Consider the following 14,788-nt stretch of genomic DNA (forward strand, 5'->3'; position numbering starts at 1 on the left):
TCAACGACCCACAAGGCAGAGCTCATAATTTGGAGGGATGTTTCCAAACCCCGAGATCCTGGGAGTGATGTCAATGTCTGCAGGAGGCACCAGGGGTCGAAGGGAGAAGTTCTGAAGGATGGAGGTGAAGTACAGGAACAGCTCCATGCGGGCCAGGGCCTCCCCCACGCAGATGCGCTTTCCTGCGGGGCGCAGAGGTGAAGGGGGGTGAGGCGGGGTGCATCCGCCACGACCACCCCATCAGCCACGGTTTACTCATCCATCGGCATCCCGTATCGCCACGGTGTCCACGATCTAGAATGGTCCTTGGCGCCCAGGGGTCCTGACTGCCACTCAGAGGGATTAGGAGGAGATGGCTACTAATCCGATGTATAGGACCAGTCGGGGATGCGTTCTCCGTAACAACTCCCTTACTTGAAGGTGTATTGTTTGCACGAGATTGGTACGGCTGACAAAACATCAAATATTTTTAATTTGGTTCTTGACGGAACAAGCTTGCTAACCCTTTGTTTAGTACTTTTGTTGTATGTTTGGGGGTTTGGGAACAGCATCTCACTCTAGCCGGGGATGACTTGGAATTCACACTGTAGCTCCGGGCTGGCCTCAAACTGACAGCAATCCTCCTACCTCAGCGACCCTACACCTGGCAACTGTCATTTTCCTGAGACAGGATTTCACCACGCAGCACAGGCTGGCCTTGAACTCATGACGTTCCTTCCTCAGCACCCCAAGTGCTGGGTTATGGGTATACATCACAACACCCACTCTAACATTTTTTCTGCTCGTTGTAGTCAACGGTTCTAATATTCCCTAGCTCTGGCATTTGAGTATTTGCAGGATTCTGAGATTCTCTGACAAAGTCTCAACCAGTGTGATGTGGCTTCCGGTGGGAATTGGAGCTCTCTCCCCCCGGGGCAGCCAGGGCAGGCAAACTACCAGAGGAGGCGACTGCAAAGATGTCATTCTTCTTGAAGCATCCCTGTTCATCCAGGAAGTGTTGAGGATTAAACGCATGTGGATAGCGGAAGTACTTGGGGTCCCTGAGGACTGAGCCAAGCAGGGGGTACACGTCTGTGTCCTGGCATGCAGATGAACATAATGAGAACATAAGGAGTTGTACGTGGGTCCTGGGGAATCAAGCCTCGAACCAGGGTCCTTAGGCTTCACGGGCAAGTACTTAACCACTGAGCCATCTCTCCAGACCTCTTCTGTCTTTAGCGCCACTGTTGCCCATTGTCCCGATCTTCAGGGTTGACGATGGCATGCCGCCTCATGTTAACTAGTTTGCTCCTCACTGGGGCAAAATGCCTGATTTGATGGAGGACGGGTGATGGCTCACAGTCTGAGGAGATACAGTCCACCATGGGGAGGCAGGCACAGAAGAAAGGGCACAAGGCAGATCCTGCCCACCGTGGGAAAACAAAGAGAAGACAGGAAGTGGGACCGGGCTGGAGAGATGGTTCAGTGGTTAAGACACTTGCCTGCAAAGCCAAAGGACCCAGGTTCAATTCCCCAGTACCTATGTCAAGCCAGATGCACAAGGTGGTGCATGAGTCTGGCATTCATTTGCAGTGGCATGCCCATTCTCGCTCTCTCACTGTCTCGCTCTCTCCGTTCTTGCAAATAAATAAAATAAGAAAAGTGTTATTTAAAAAATCCTTGGGCTGGAGAGATGGCTTAGCGGTTAAGGCACTTGCCTGTGAAGCCTAAGGACCCACGTTCGACTCTCCAGATCCCACGTAAGCCAGACGTACAAAGGTGAGGCAAGCGCAAGGTCGCATGTGCCCACTAGGTGGTGCAAGCATCTGGAATTCAATATCAGTGGCTGAGGCCCTGGCATGACAATTCTCTCTCTCTCTCTTTCCCTAAAAAATAAAAAACTCAAGGCCCACCCCCAAGTGACCCACTTTCTCCAGCAAAGCTCCACCACTTAAAGGTTTCACAGTCTTCCAAAACACTACCACCAGCCGGGGATCAAGGGCTCCAACACATGAACCTTTGAGACATTTCACACTCCAACCACAAGACACATCCCGTCTGCATTCCGGCCAACAGCAAAGGGCTTGGAAAGCAGTTCCTGGAGTTCTTACACATCACTTCCCCTCAAAGTTCCTTTACGGTTTCAAAGGCACACCTAGCTGCAAAGGGCACTGGGAAATGTGGTCTTGAGCTAGACAAGCTCAGCCCAGATTCAGGGGTTCCATTACCAAAGAAAGAAGGGGTGAGGGCTGGAGAACATGGCTTAGCAGTTAAGGCATTTGCCTGCAGAGCCAAAGGACCCTGGTTCGCTTCCCCAGGACCCATGTAAGCCAGCTGCACAAGGTGGCACGTGCATCTGGAGTTCATTGACAGTGGCTGGAGGCCCTGGTGTGCCCATTTTCTGTCTCTCTCTCTCTCTCTCTTTCTCTACCTCTCTCTCTCTCAAATAAATAGAACATATCTTTTCAAAAGAAAGAAGGGGTGACTTAATGGATGGGAACACTTCACAGTTATACAGCTGTGGGGATGAGAGGATGGACTGATAGAAAGACAGGTGCAGCCAGCTGTGGTGGCGCACGCCTTTAATCCCAGTACTCAGGAGGCAGAGGTAGGAGGATCGCCATGAGTTTGAGGCCACCCTGAGACTCCATAGTGAATTTCAGGTCAGCCAGCCTGGACTAGAGTAAGACCCTACCTCAGAAAAATCAAAAATCAAAAATAAAAAGAAAAGACAAGAAAAAGGGGAAAACAGTTGCAAAGGGACAGGGGTGGTGTTCAGCAGGTGTATTCATCACTATACAAGCTCAGAAAGGAGCATGGTGCCCCAGCCCCTTCTCAGCCTCTGGGATTCTTGCTGGCTATGTCCACGTGCCTTCAGATGGTCATGCTCTCCAGACAAGAAGCAAGCAGGAGGAGGCGGGTGACCTCTCACATCTCCATGGTACCAGGAAGAAGGAACTGTCCTTGGCCACGGGCCACGGTTACAGACCCTGGGATTCAGACTCTTCAGTAACCTGACTATCCTCGGATTAAATACCCTGGAAATCGGACCTCACATGGGGGTTTGCCATGGGTCTGGGTTATGTAACTCCTAGCCTTCCCTCTGACCTTGCACCCAACTCTTGGGGTGGGGGGCCTTCTCTTATCTGCATCCGTTTGTCTCCTTTTTTTTTTTTTTTTTTTTTTTGAGGCAAGCCCAACAGACTGGCCTTTTTATTTTATGCAAGAGAGCAAGAGTGACAGAGAGAGAGAGAGAGAGAGAGAAAGAGAGAGAGAGGGCGCGAATGGGCGCACTAGCACCTCTAGCCACTGCAAGCGAGCTCCAGACGTGAGCTCCCCCTTGCGCACATGTGCGACCTTGCGCCCCCGTGTCACTTGGTGCGTCGGGCTCACATGGGACCTGGGGAGCCCAGCGTGAGTCCTTGGGCTTCGCAGGCAAGTGCCATAACTGTTAAGCCATCTCTCCAGCCCCTTTGGTCTCCTTCTGGCTCACATCTGCACTCTCCAAGTTTGTCCCCTGAGAGCTCACTTAGGCTAATGGAACGCACCGAGGTGAAGGGAACATAGGTTCAAATCCTGCCTCTGTTATTTTCTTGATCCGTGTGCTCTTAAATAAGAGGATATAATTTCTTTGAGATTCAGTTTCCATTTCTGTGAAATGATAATACCAAATAACAATATTCCCCTTGTGAAATTATTGTATGGACTAAATATATTTAAGCCATCAGCATAATTCGTTAAATTACGTTTTAATTGTTTTTTTAAAGTGCTTATTTGTTTGCATGCGTGCACACCAGGGTCTCTTGCCGCTGCACACAAATGCTCCTTTGACTTTACATGGGTGGCTGGAGGGTGGGGGGAGGGAGATTGTATCCAGACAGGCCAAATTTGCAAGCAAGTACCTGTCACCATTGTCCAATCCCAGCATAATTATTTTTCAATAACCTCATCTTTAAAATTTTTTATATTTAATTTATTTATGAGAGAGAGAGAGGGTATGCCAGAACCTCTAGCCATTGCAAACAGACTTCAGACACATGTGCCACCTTGTGCATCTGGCTTATGTGAGTCCTGGGGAATTGAACCTGGGACCTTTGGCTTTGCAGGCAAGAACCTTAACCGCTAAGCCATTTCTCCAGCCCAAATAACCTAGTCTTGTTAAAATATTTTTTATTTATAAGGACAGAGAGAGAAAGAGAGAGAGAGAATGGGTGCACCAGAGCCTCTAGCTGCTATAAATGAACTCCAGGTGCATTCACCACTTTGGGTATCGGGCTTTATGTGGTTACTGGGGAATTAAACCCGGGCTATTAGGCTTTGCAGGCAAGAACCTTAACTGCTGAGCCATCTCTCCAGCCCCCAATAGCTTTGTCTTTAAGCCAGGGATTCACAGCTCTTTAGGATCTCGTCTCTGTGAGGAATTACAGTAAACGGGGTGGAGGGCGCTGACTAGAGCAATGAGCTGCGTGGTACGAGGAAGTCGCTGTGGCTCACAAGGAGGACTGGGTCAGAGCACAGTCTGGACTCTCAGGTACTGGGCTAATGGAGGGAGGTCGAGAGCGCCTGAAAATGCCCGGGCTGTTGTTCGCTTAACGGTCTTCAGATCCTTGTGGCCTTGGGCATCACTCTCATCTTACACGGGAACATCCAGAGACGGGATTGTGGCGTCCCCCATAAACTCAGCTGTTCTGAACTGACAGAGATTTGGGAACTAACTCCTCCTGGAGGCGGTGTATTGCTGGGGGTGGACTTAGCAGTGTTATAGCCCGTTTCCCCTTGCCCATGTGTGGCACACTCTCCTGATGCTACTATTGTCCTTCTGATGTTGGCCAGGGAGTGATGCCCACCCTCTGCTCATGACATCATTTTCCCGTGCCATCATGGAGCTTCCTCTCCAATCTGTAAGCCAAAATAAACCCCGTTTTCCCTACAAGTGGATCTTGGTCTGACGTTTTCTGCCAGAAATACAAACCTGACTGCAACAAGGCCCAAGGCCACTTTGAGGGTCAGAGTTAAGATTTTTTTTTTTTTTTTCAAGGTAGGGTCTCACTCTAGCCCAGGCTGACCTGGAATTCACTCTGTAGTCTCAGGGTGGCCTCGAACTCATGGCAATCCTGCTACCTCTGTCTCCCCAAGTGCTGGGATTAAAGGCATGTGCCACCATGCTCAGTTTAGAGTTGAGATTTTTGTTGTTGTTTTTTGAGGTAGGGTTTCATTGTAGTCCAGGATGACCTGGAATTCACTATGTAGTCTCAGGGTGACCTCGAACTCACGGTGATCCTCCTACCTCTGCTTCCCAAGTGCTGGGATTAAAGGCGTGCACCACCACTCTCAGCTTAGAGTTGAGATTTTTTAAATTTATTTTTATTTGTTTATTTGAAAGTGACAGACAAAGAGGCAGAGAGAGAGAGAGAGAGAGAGACAGAGAGAGAAAGAATGGGCACACCAGGGCCTCCAGCCACTGTAAATGAACTCCAGATGCGTGTGCCCCCTTGTGCATCTGGCTCACGTGGATCCTGGGGAATTGAGCCTTGAGCCGGGGTCCTTAGGCTTCACAGGCAAGCGTTTAACCGCTAAGCCATCTCTCCAGCCCTAGAGTTGAGATTTTTAAGTACACCAGCCTGCACCTTCATGAACTCTCCCCCGCGAGGAAGCCAAGCGTGGGCTTCCTTGTTGAAACCCAGAACCAGGGCGAGTCAGAGGGCAAGGGAGTGACTGAAACTAGAAGGTCAGTGGGAAGGACAGAGAACAGCCGAGAAAGCAGAAACAATCCCATTAAGGAGGCAGACGTCTCCCTGGGGCAGAATCAGAGGGCGACAGCCAGGAGGTGAAATACTGTCTGACCAAAGGACAGGGTGACCCAGCCCAGTTATGTCAGCTTGGCCAGGGAAACCTTGTAATCACACAGCACAGTCTTCGTTCCAATGCCTCTTAAGATGCCAGGCGGGGGCAAACCTCAGGAGTGCTCCTCATTGGAGCTTATCACCTGGGTTTAAAGAGGTTAGGACTGCAATGGCTGAGACCCCGGTGCACCAATTCCCTCTCTCTCTCTCCCTCTCTCTCTGTCATTAAAAAAAATTAAAATGAAGGGGCCCGGGCATGGTTTCACACGCCTTTAATCCCAGCACTCAGAAGGCAGAGGTAGAAGGATCGCCATGAGTTTGAGGCCACCTTGAGACCACATATTGAATTCCAGGTCAGCCTGGGCTAGAGTGAGACCCTACCTCAAAAAAAAAAAGTAAGTAAATAATAATAATAAATTAAAAATAATAAAAATGAAAAAGACAGCTTGGTGTGGTGGCACAGGCCATAATCCCAGAAGTTGTGGACAGAGTCCTGAGGATCCCAGAAAAGTAAATCAAACTCTATTTCTCTCCCTGCTTCCCTCCCTCCCCCCTTCTCTCCCTCTCTCCCCTCATGTCTCTCTATCTCGCCCCCTCTCTGTCCCTCTTTCTCTCTCTTTTGCTGCCGGGGTAGAACCCAGGACTTTGTGCACGCTATACAAGCACTCTGTGATTGAGGTGCCTCCTCAGTACTTTTTCTGTTTTTAATCGGATTAGTCTCAGGTCATTGTAAACTGATGGAAAGTTGACAACTGATCATTTTCCTCCTCCTCCTCCTCCTCCTCCCTCCCCGTCTACTGCACACCTATCCTAGCCTGACCTCCGATAGCACAACTTCAGCTCTGGTTCCTGGTGGTAAAATTGTTGTTGTGGTTTGGGGGTTCTTTTTTTTCCTTCCAATTTTGTCCTGAGCCGTCTCCTTCCCTTCCAAACACAGATCTGGCCCTGGCGGAATCAGAGCGGGCTGCTAGGACTGACAAGTGGGGACAGCTCTGGACAGACAGCTTGCAGGGCCAGAAGCTGCAGTTCAGCTGCTCATGTCCTCCGCACCCCTGCCAGAGGCTCCTGGGTCACCTTGGGGCGGGGGGAGGTGTGATAGTTGGAGATAGTGGAAACTTTAGGAAATGGTCTTTCCTGAGATGTCCTTGGTCACTGGGGGTGGATTTATTTATTTATTTTTAATTTTGTCATATTTATTTGAGAGAGAGATGAGAGGCAGACAGAGAGACAGAGAGAATGGGTGTGCCAGGGCATCCAGCCACTGAAAAGAACTCCAGGCACATGCACCACCTTGTGCATCTGGCTCGTTTGGGTCTCGGGGAATTGGACCTGGGTCCTTTGGCTTTGCAGGGAAATGCCTGAACTGCTAAAGCCATCTCTCCAGCTTTTATTTATTTATTTGCAAAGAGGCTAGAGAGAGGGAGAAAGAGAGAGAATGGGCCTGCCAGAGCCTCCTGCTGCTGCAAACAAACTCCAGATGCGTGCGCCACTTCATGCATCGGGCTTTATGTGGTTGCTGGGGGATTTAACACAGGTTGTCAGACTTTGCAAGCAAGCACCTTAACGCTGAGCCATCTCTCCAGCCCAGGGGTTATTTATTCTTCTTTATTTATTCATTATTTATTTGAGAGAGACAGAGGCAGATAGAGAGAATGGATGCATCAGGGCCTCCAGCCACTGCAAACAAACTCCAGACATATGTGCCACCTTGTGCATCTGGATTTACATGGGTACTGAGGAAATTGCACCTGGGTCCTTTGGCTTTGCAGGCAAGCACCTTCACCACTAAACAATCTCTCCAGACACCCCTTCCCCTAGAGGTGTATTTTTTTAAATATATTTTTTAAATTTTTTGTTTATTTTTATTTATTTATTTGAGAGCAACAGACAGAGAAAGAGGCAGAGAGAGAGAGAGAGAGAATGGGTGCTTCAGGGCCTCCAGCCACTGCAAACGAACTCCAGATGCGTGCGCCCCTTGTGCATCTGGCTAACGAGGGTCCTGGGGAATGGAGCCTCGAACCAGGGTCCTTAAGCTTCACAGGCAAGCGCTTAACCGCTAAGCCATCTCTCCAGCCCTAGAGGTGTATTTTTGAAGAGGACTGTGGGAGCCTGCTCTCTTTCTTTTGTCTGTGAGGTGAGCTGTTTGCTCCAGCAGTGTTTCCCATCAGTGCCATATGGTGTGTCTGCCAGAGGACCCGAAGCAATGCGATTCCATGTCACCCTGAGCCGGGGTTGACAAGGAGTTCAAAGTGAGGCGACTGAGGAAACTGCAGCCTCATCTGCTGGCTGTGTCCTGAGGGTGAGAACGCCTCTTTTGGGTTAACCACCCTTGGAGCTGCAGTTATGTTCCCCGCATTACATCAGAAAATGGGGCTCCCCGGAGCCTTCCCAGTTGCCACACATTTGCTCAATGATTGTTGCAGTCTGGTTCCCATTGCTGGTAGAAATCACTCATCCAAGAGCAGCTTGTGGGGGAAAAAAAAAGAGGTTTATTTTGGCTTACAGGCTCAAGGGGGAAGCTCCATGATGGCAGGGAAAACAATGGCATGAGCAGAGGGTGGACATCACCCCCTGGCCAACATAAGGTAGGCAATAGCAACAGGAGAGTGTGCCAAACACTGGCATGGGGAAACTGGCTATAACACCCACAAGCCCACCCCCAACAATACACTGCCTCCAGGAGACATTGATTCCCAAATCTCCATCAGCTGGGAATCTAGCATTCAGAACATGTAAGTTTATGGGGGACACCTGAATCAAACCATGGTGAAGGATATGCATCCTCAAAAGACCCAGGCTAATGGTGATGGGAAGAAGTGACAGAGGAGTGCTCAGCACTGCAATGTCTCAATCACACCTTCCAAGGCTCAGGGTCCCTTGCGGAAGAGGTGGCAGAAAGAATGTAAGAGCCAAAGGAAAGGTAGGACTCCTTACAACGTGCTCCTCCAGACACAAAATGGCCTGGATATCCATGACCTCACAGTGCCTGACACTACCTACACAAGACCATCATAAGAGGAGGGAAAGATCATGACATCAAAGTAAAAGAGACTTATTGTCAGGGGAAGGGGATATCATTGAGAGTGGAGTTTCAAAAGGGAAAGTGGGGGGAGGGGGGAATTACCATGGGATATTGTTTATAATTGTGTAAGTTGTCAAAAAATATTAAAAATAAATAAATAGGGCTGGAGGGATGGCTTAGTAGTTAAGGCCTTTGCCTACAAGGCCAAAGGACCTAGGTTCGATTCACCAGAACCCACATTAGCCAGATGCACAAGTGGGCACACAGGTCTGGAGTTCATTTGCAGTGGCTGGAGGCCCTGGCATGCCTATTCTCCACCCCCACCTCTGTCAAATAAATAAAGAAAGAAAAAGAAAAATAAAGAAAAAGTGAGCTCAAGGTAAAAAAGACCCAGATTACATCCTAACATCATTTATGGTGAATTTATTTGTTTGTTTGTTTGAGACAGAGAGGGAGAGTGAGGATGGGCACGCCAGGGTCTCCAGCCACTTTGAATGAACTCCAGACACATGTACCGCCTTGTGCATCTGGCTTACCTGGGACCTGGAGAATCAAACCTGGGTCCTTAGGCTTCACAGGCATACGCCTTAACCACAAAGCTATCTCTCCAGCCCCTAGTGTAGTTTTTTTTTTTTTTTTAATTTATGAGAGAGAGAGCGATAGACAGAGAGAGAGAATTGGCATGCCAGGGCCTCTACCCACTGCAAGTGAACTCCAGACATTTGTACCACCTTGTGTACATACCACCACCAGTACATGAGCATCACCTTGTACGTCTGGCATACATGGGTTCTGGGGGATTGAATCTGGGTCCTTAGGCTTCACAGGTAAATGCCTTAACTGCTAAGCCATCTCTCCAGCCCTGTAGTACTGTCTTTAAAGCTATTATTTAGCTGTGCGTGGTGGTGTACACCTTTAATCTCAGTATTTGGCAGGCAGAGGTAGGAGGATCACCATGAGTTCAAGGCTACCCTGAGTCTATGTAGTGAATTCCAGGTCAGCTTGGACTAATGTAAAACCATACCTCAAAAAAATTTATGATGTATTTATTATTTTTAATCAGAGAGAGAGAGAATGAGCACATCAGGGCCTCTTGAAGCTACAAACTCCAGACGCACACACCACTTTGTGCATCTGCCTTTATGTGGGCACTGGAGAATTGAACTTGGACCCTCAGGCTTTGCAAACAAGCACCTTTAACCACCGAGCCACCCCCAGCCCACGTCTCTCCTGAGCACCCTGCCTGACCCCTAGTGGACATCCACCAAACACTTTTCCAGTGACTGTTGGAGGGACTTAACTCCCTTCTAGTGTTTCAAAAAACTTAAATCATTGCCAAGTGCTTTTCTGTTTGAAAGTGTTCTGTGGTTAAAACGAAAACCCTTTGTACATGGTAGCTCCTTTGGGAGCATTGCAAAAGAATTAACAAAATATTTACTTTGTAAACTGACCAAATTACATCCTAACAATCAATGTTGCCAATGATTATTTTGCCAGCAGAGAATTTGCTTTGAGAATGCCAAGACACTTTATCGGCCCGCTTGATGTTTGTAAAGGTCTGCTTCTGTGTACATCCAGAACACTTGTAAGTTTTAAAGTGCTTTGCAAGTTCCAAAGTTCCTAGCAGGTGACAAAATGTTCTCCAAATACCACAGGTCTTTATACCATAAAATATTCTGTAAACATCAAAATAGATGGGTGAAGATAATGAATTTTTAAAAGTTGTATGTATTCATATGTGTGGATATGTACGGTGTGGGGGAGGGGCACGTAGATGCCCCAACACATGTGTGGAGGTCTGAGGACAACCTCGGGGTGTTTACCCTCTCCTTCCACTTCCCTTCGTTTTTTGTCGCTTCCTATGCATGGGTCTAGCTGGCCCGTAAGCATCCCAATTCTCCTGGATCTGCCATAGGCACACTGGGATCATGTGCTCTGCTCTGCATCCAGCTTTCCATGGGTGCTGGGGAATCGAACTTGGGCCCATGGGCTTACAATCAAGCACCTTTAACCACTGAACCATCTCCAAAAGACCTTTGTATTTTATTTTTGCTTTATTTTTTTCAATTTTTATTAACATCTTCCATAATTATAAAAAATATCCCATGGTAACACCCTCCCTCTCCCCACTTTCCATTCTCCATCATAGCCCCTCCCCATCTCAATCAGTCTCTCTTTTATTTTGATGTCATGATCTTTTCCTCCTCTTATGATGGTCTTGTGTAGGTAGTGTCAGGCACTGTGAGGTCATGGATATCCAGGCCATTTTATGTCTGGAGGAAGCACGTTGTAAGGAGTCCTACCCTTCCTTTGACTATTACATTCTTTCTGTCACCTCTTCTGCATTAGACCCTGAGCCTTGGAAGGTGTGATCGAGATGTTATTCAGTACTCCAGTCACTTCTTTCCAGCACTATGATACCTTCTGAGTTGTCCCAAGGTCACTGCCATCTGCAAAGAGAAGATTCTCTACCAAAAGTGAGAGTAGCATTAATATAAGGGTATGAATATTAAGAGAAGTGCTTACGGGTAGTTTAATAAGCATAGTATATACATTTATCCAGACAGCAGACATTACACCCCATTTTTACTTTATTTATTGAGAGAGAGAGAGAGAAGAAAGAACGGGCGCACCAGAGCCTCCAGCCACTGCAAACAAACCCCAGACGCATGCGCCACCTTGTGCATCTGGCTTGTGTCAGTCCTGGGGCATCAAACCTGGGTCCTTAGGCTTTGCAGGCAAATGCCTTAAACACTAAGCAATCTCTCCAGCCCTCCAACAGATTTTTTTTAATGCAATGTGATTCGTCTATATTGGACTGCTTTATAGTTATTTTGATGTCATCATTTTTCCTTCCTATTATATGCAGTTCTTGTGTAGGTAGCATCAGCCACTGTGAGGTTATGAATACCAAGGCCACGTTGTGTCCGGAAGACAGGTTTGTAAGCACTCCTCCCCTTCCTTTGGCTGTTACGTTCTTTCTGCTGCCTCTTCCTGGGCCTAGGAAGCTGTGATAGAGATGTCTCACTCCACTGTCACATCTCAGCACTTTGGTGAGTTTTGAATTCTCCCCGGTGGTCACTGCCATCTGAAAAGAGAAGCTTCTCTAAGCAAAAGTGAGAGCAGCATTAATACATGGGCAACAACATGAGTATTTAGAGGCAGTGTAGTGGGCATAATATACCCGAGGAGCCAGACAACAGTAGTAGATCCCCTCGCCCTCCCCACGGCTTATGACTTCCAAAGCCATCGGTCTTTAACTAGGTTTTCAGTACCAGGCAAGAATTCCCTCCCATGGAGCAGTTGGTTTCCCCGTGACAGACATGCCACCATTGCACCAGTTGGCACACTTGGCCTGCCTGGCCATAAAGCTTGCAGGGTCCCCTGCTGGTTAAGTTCATTGCGGACTGGCCTCCTCCCAAAGGCTGGGGAGGGGGCCGCGAGTAGCCCTTCCCAGTATTCTGACAGCTAGCTAATAGGGAGGGGCTTCCAGCCCGGCTCCAGCTGGATTTCTCACTCTCCTGCAGCCCAAATTTGCTTTGATTTACTGGTAAGGAAGGTTTTTTGTTTTTTTTTTTTGTGACCATTGCATATGGGATTGCATTGTGATGCCCTTCTATGTCTGAATCTTATAACTCTTGTAATGTTTCTCTCTGGGTTTCCTCTCTTTTTCTCTCTGCCCTGTATCCCTTGCTTGAACTGTCTGGCTTGTGATTTCTGTGTCTCTTTGTCTTCCTTGGCAATCACTTGTCTTCACAGTGATTGCCAGTGTGGTCTCACTTCTTGCTTGCCTGTTCTCTCTCTCTCTCTCTCTCTCTCTCTCTCTATCTATCTATCTCTCTGTGTGTGTGTGTGTGTGTGTTTTAGCCCTTCTGTTTCTATCCTTTTCTTTTTATGAGAGAGAGAGAGAGAGAGAGAGAGAGAGAGAGAGAATGGGCACATGAGGACCTTAGCCACTGCAAACGAACTCCAGATGCACGCGCCACTTTGTGCATCGGGCTTATGTGGGTTTTGGTGAATGAAACCTGCGTCCTTGGGCTTCACAGGCAAGCATCTTAACTGCCAAGCCATTTCTCCAGCCCCTGTTCCTATCCTTTTCTCTTTGCTCTTCATTATTTCTACCTCTATCTTCAGTTAATTCTGACAGTCTAGCCTGGTTCACCGGGCTAAGCTCTTACGTTTTTCTTCATTATGCCTCTTAGCAATTTGAATCTCTCCCCCTCCTCTTTCTCTCTCCCTCCCTCTCTGTGGTATGTATGCACGTATGCGCCTGTTCATATGTGTGTGGGAGCGTGCGTACATGCTTGCAGGTGTGTGCATGCACGTGTGTGCATGCATGTATGTGTGTGCACATGTGTTGTGTGTGCATGTGTGCATGCTTGCGTGCACATGCTTGTGTGTTCATGTGTTTGTTGTTCGTGTGCATGTGTGTGCATTATGTGTGTGCATTGTGTGCATGTCTGCATGCATGGGTGTGCACTGTGTGCATGCATGGGTGCGTGCATGCATGCATGGGTGTGGAGGCCAGAGGCTGACATTAGGTGTCCTCCTCTCCCTTATTTACCTCAGAGCTAGACTCTCACTGAACTGGTCTAGCTACCTGGCTTGCTCCAGGGATCACATGTTTCCATGGCTCAACACGTACATGGGCGCTGGAGACCTGAGCCCAGACCCTCACATTTGCGTAGCAAATACTTTGCCAAGGCAGCCACCCGTTCCGCCCCTTCCCCTCCCTCCCCCAGGCAAGGTCTCACTTTAGCCCAGGATGAATGGGAACTCACTCTGTAATCCCCCAGGCTGGCCTCAAAGTCACAGCAATCCTCCTGCCTCTACCTCCTGAGTGCTGGGATTACGCGTGAGCGACACCACGCCCAGCATCTTTCCTTTTAAGTAAAATATTCATTGATTTGTGTGGGTACCTGGGCACATGTGTCATGGCACATGCGTAGAGATCCAGTGACAACTTCAAGGCGTCTGAGCTCCACGTGCTTTGAGAAACTGCTGTGCTGCACACAAATGTCAGCTGAGCTGGCCTGAGAGCTTTCAACTCTCCCGGCTCCACCTCCCATTGTCATAGGCGCATTAGGATCCCAGACGCATGCGACACTTTGCATCGGGCTTTACATGGGTGTGCGAGAATTGAACCTGGACCGGCAAGCTTTGCGAGCGAGTGCCTTTAACCAACGAGTCATCTCCCTGGCCCCCTCTTTTCTAGGAACAGAATAGGTACTACGGATTGTTCCCCACACCTCCAGTGTGGTGACGTTGAGGTAGCAGAAAAGAAGAAGGAAGGCCCTGCAGGGGATCATTAGGTCACCAGGACATCACATTCAGAAGAGATTACTGTCATTCTCATAGGATCCTTTTTTTTTTTTTTTTCTCCAAGGGGGTGGGTTGTAGTAATTCAAGGTTATTCCATACACTTGGTCCCTTCTCTGTAGAGCTGGCTCCATTTCCACTTTGCCATCATGGTGTGATGGTTGTCAAATGAACCCTCCCCACAGGCCAAACTGATGAACTTTTAGCCTCAAGAACCGTGAACTAACAAGCCCCTTTTCATTATAAGAACCTCACTTTGAGTATTTCGTTATAGTAACACAAAACAAAGACCGCAGGGAAGATCAACGATACCAAATAATGCTGCCCAACCCTCCAGCACTTTAACTTTTAAAAATTATTTTACTTTTACTTTTATTTTTTTACATTTGAGAGAGAGAGAGAAGAAGAAGATAGAGAAGAGAGAGACAATGGACTGCTGGTACCTCTGGTCACTGCAAACGAACTCCAGATGCACGTGCCACCTTGTGCATCTGGTCTTACATGGGTACTGGGGAATTGAACTTGAGTCCTTTGGCTTTGCAGGCAAGAGCTTTAATCACCAAGCCATCTCACTGGTGCTCAGCCTCCATTCTTATCACTAGCTGGAGGGCAGAGCCTCTCTCAC

The 14,788-nt window shown here is 48.2% G+C and overlaps 1 protein-coding gene across 1 annotated transcript in view; it reads right to left on the minus strand.

Moving 5' to 3' along the window:
• Positions 1-14,788, minus strand: part of LOC123454787 (cytochrome P450 2B1-like) — a 23,993-nt gene continuing 9,205 nt past the window's right edge. The window contains exons 6-7 of the mRNA XM_045134172.1: positions 937-1,078; positions 1-182 (exon numbers count right to left, since the gene is read on the minus strand). Coding sequence (XP_044990107.1) covers positions 1-182; positions 937-1,078 — 324 coding nt within the window. The remainder of the gene's footprint in view (positions 183-936; positions 1,079-14,788) is intronic.

This window comes from Jaculus jaculus, chromosome 14 (genome assembly GCF_020740685.1).
Source record: "Jaculus jaculus isolate mJacJac1 chromosome 14, mJacJac1.mat.Y.cur, whole genome shotgun sequence".
NCBI classification, from domain to species: domain Eukaryota; kingdom Metazoa; phylum Chordata; class Mammalia; order Rodentia; family Dipodidae; genus Jaculus; species Jaculus jaculus.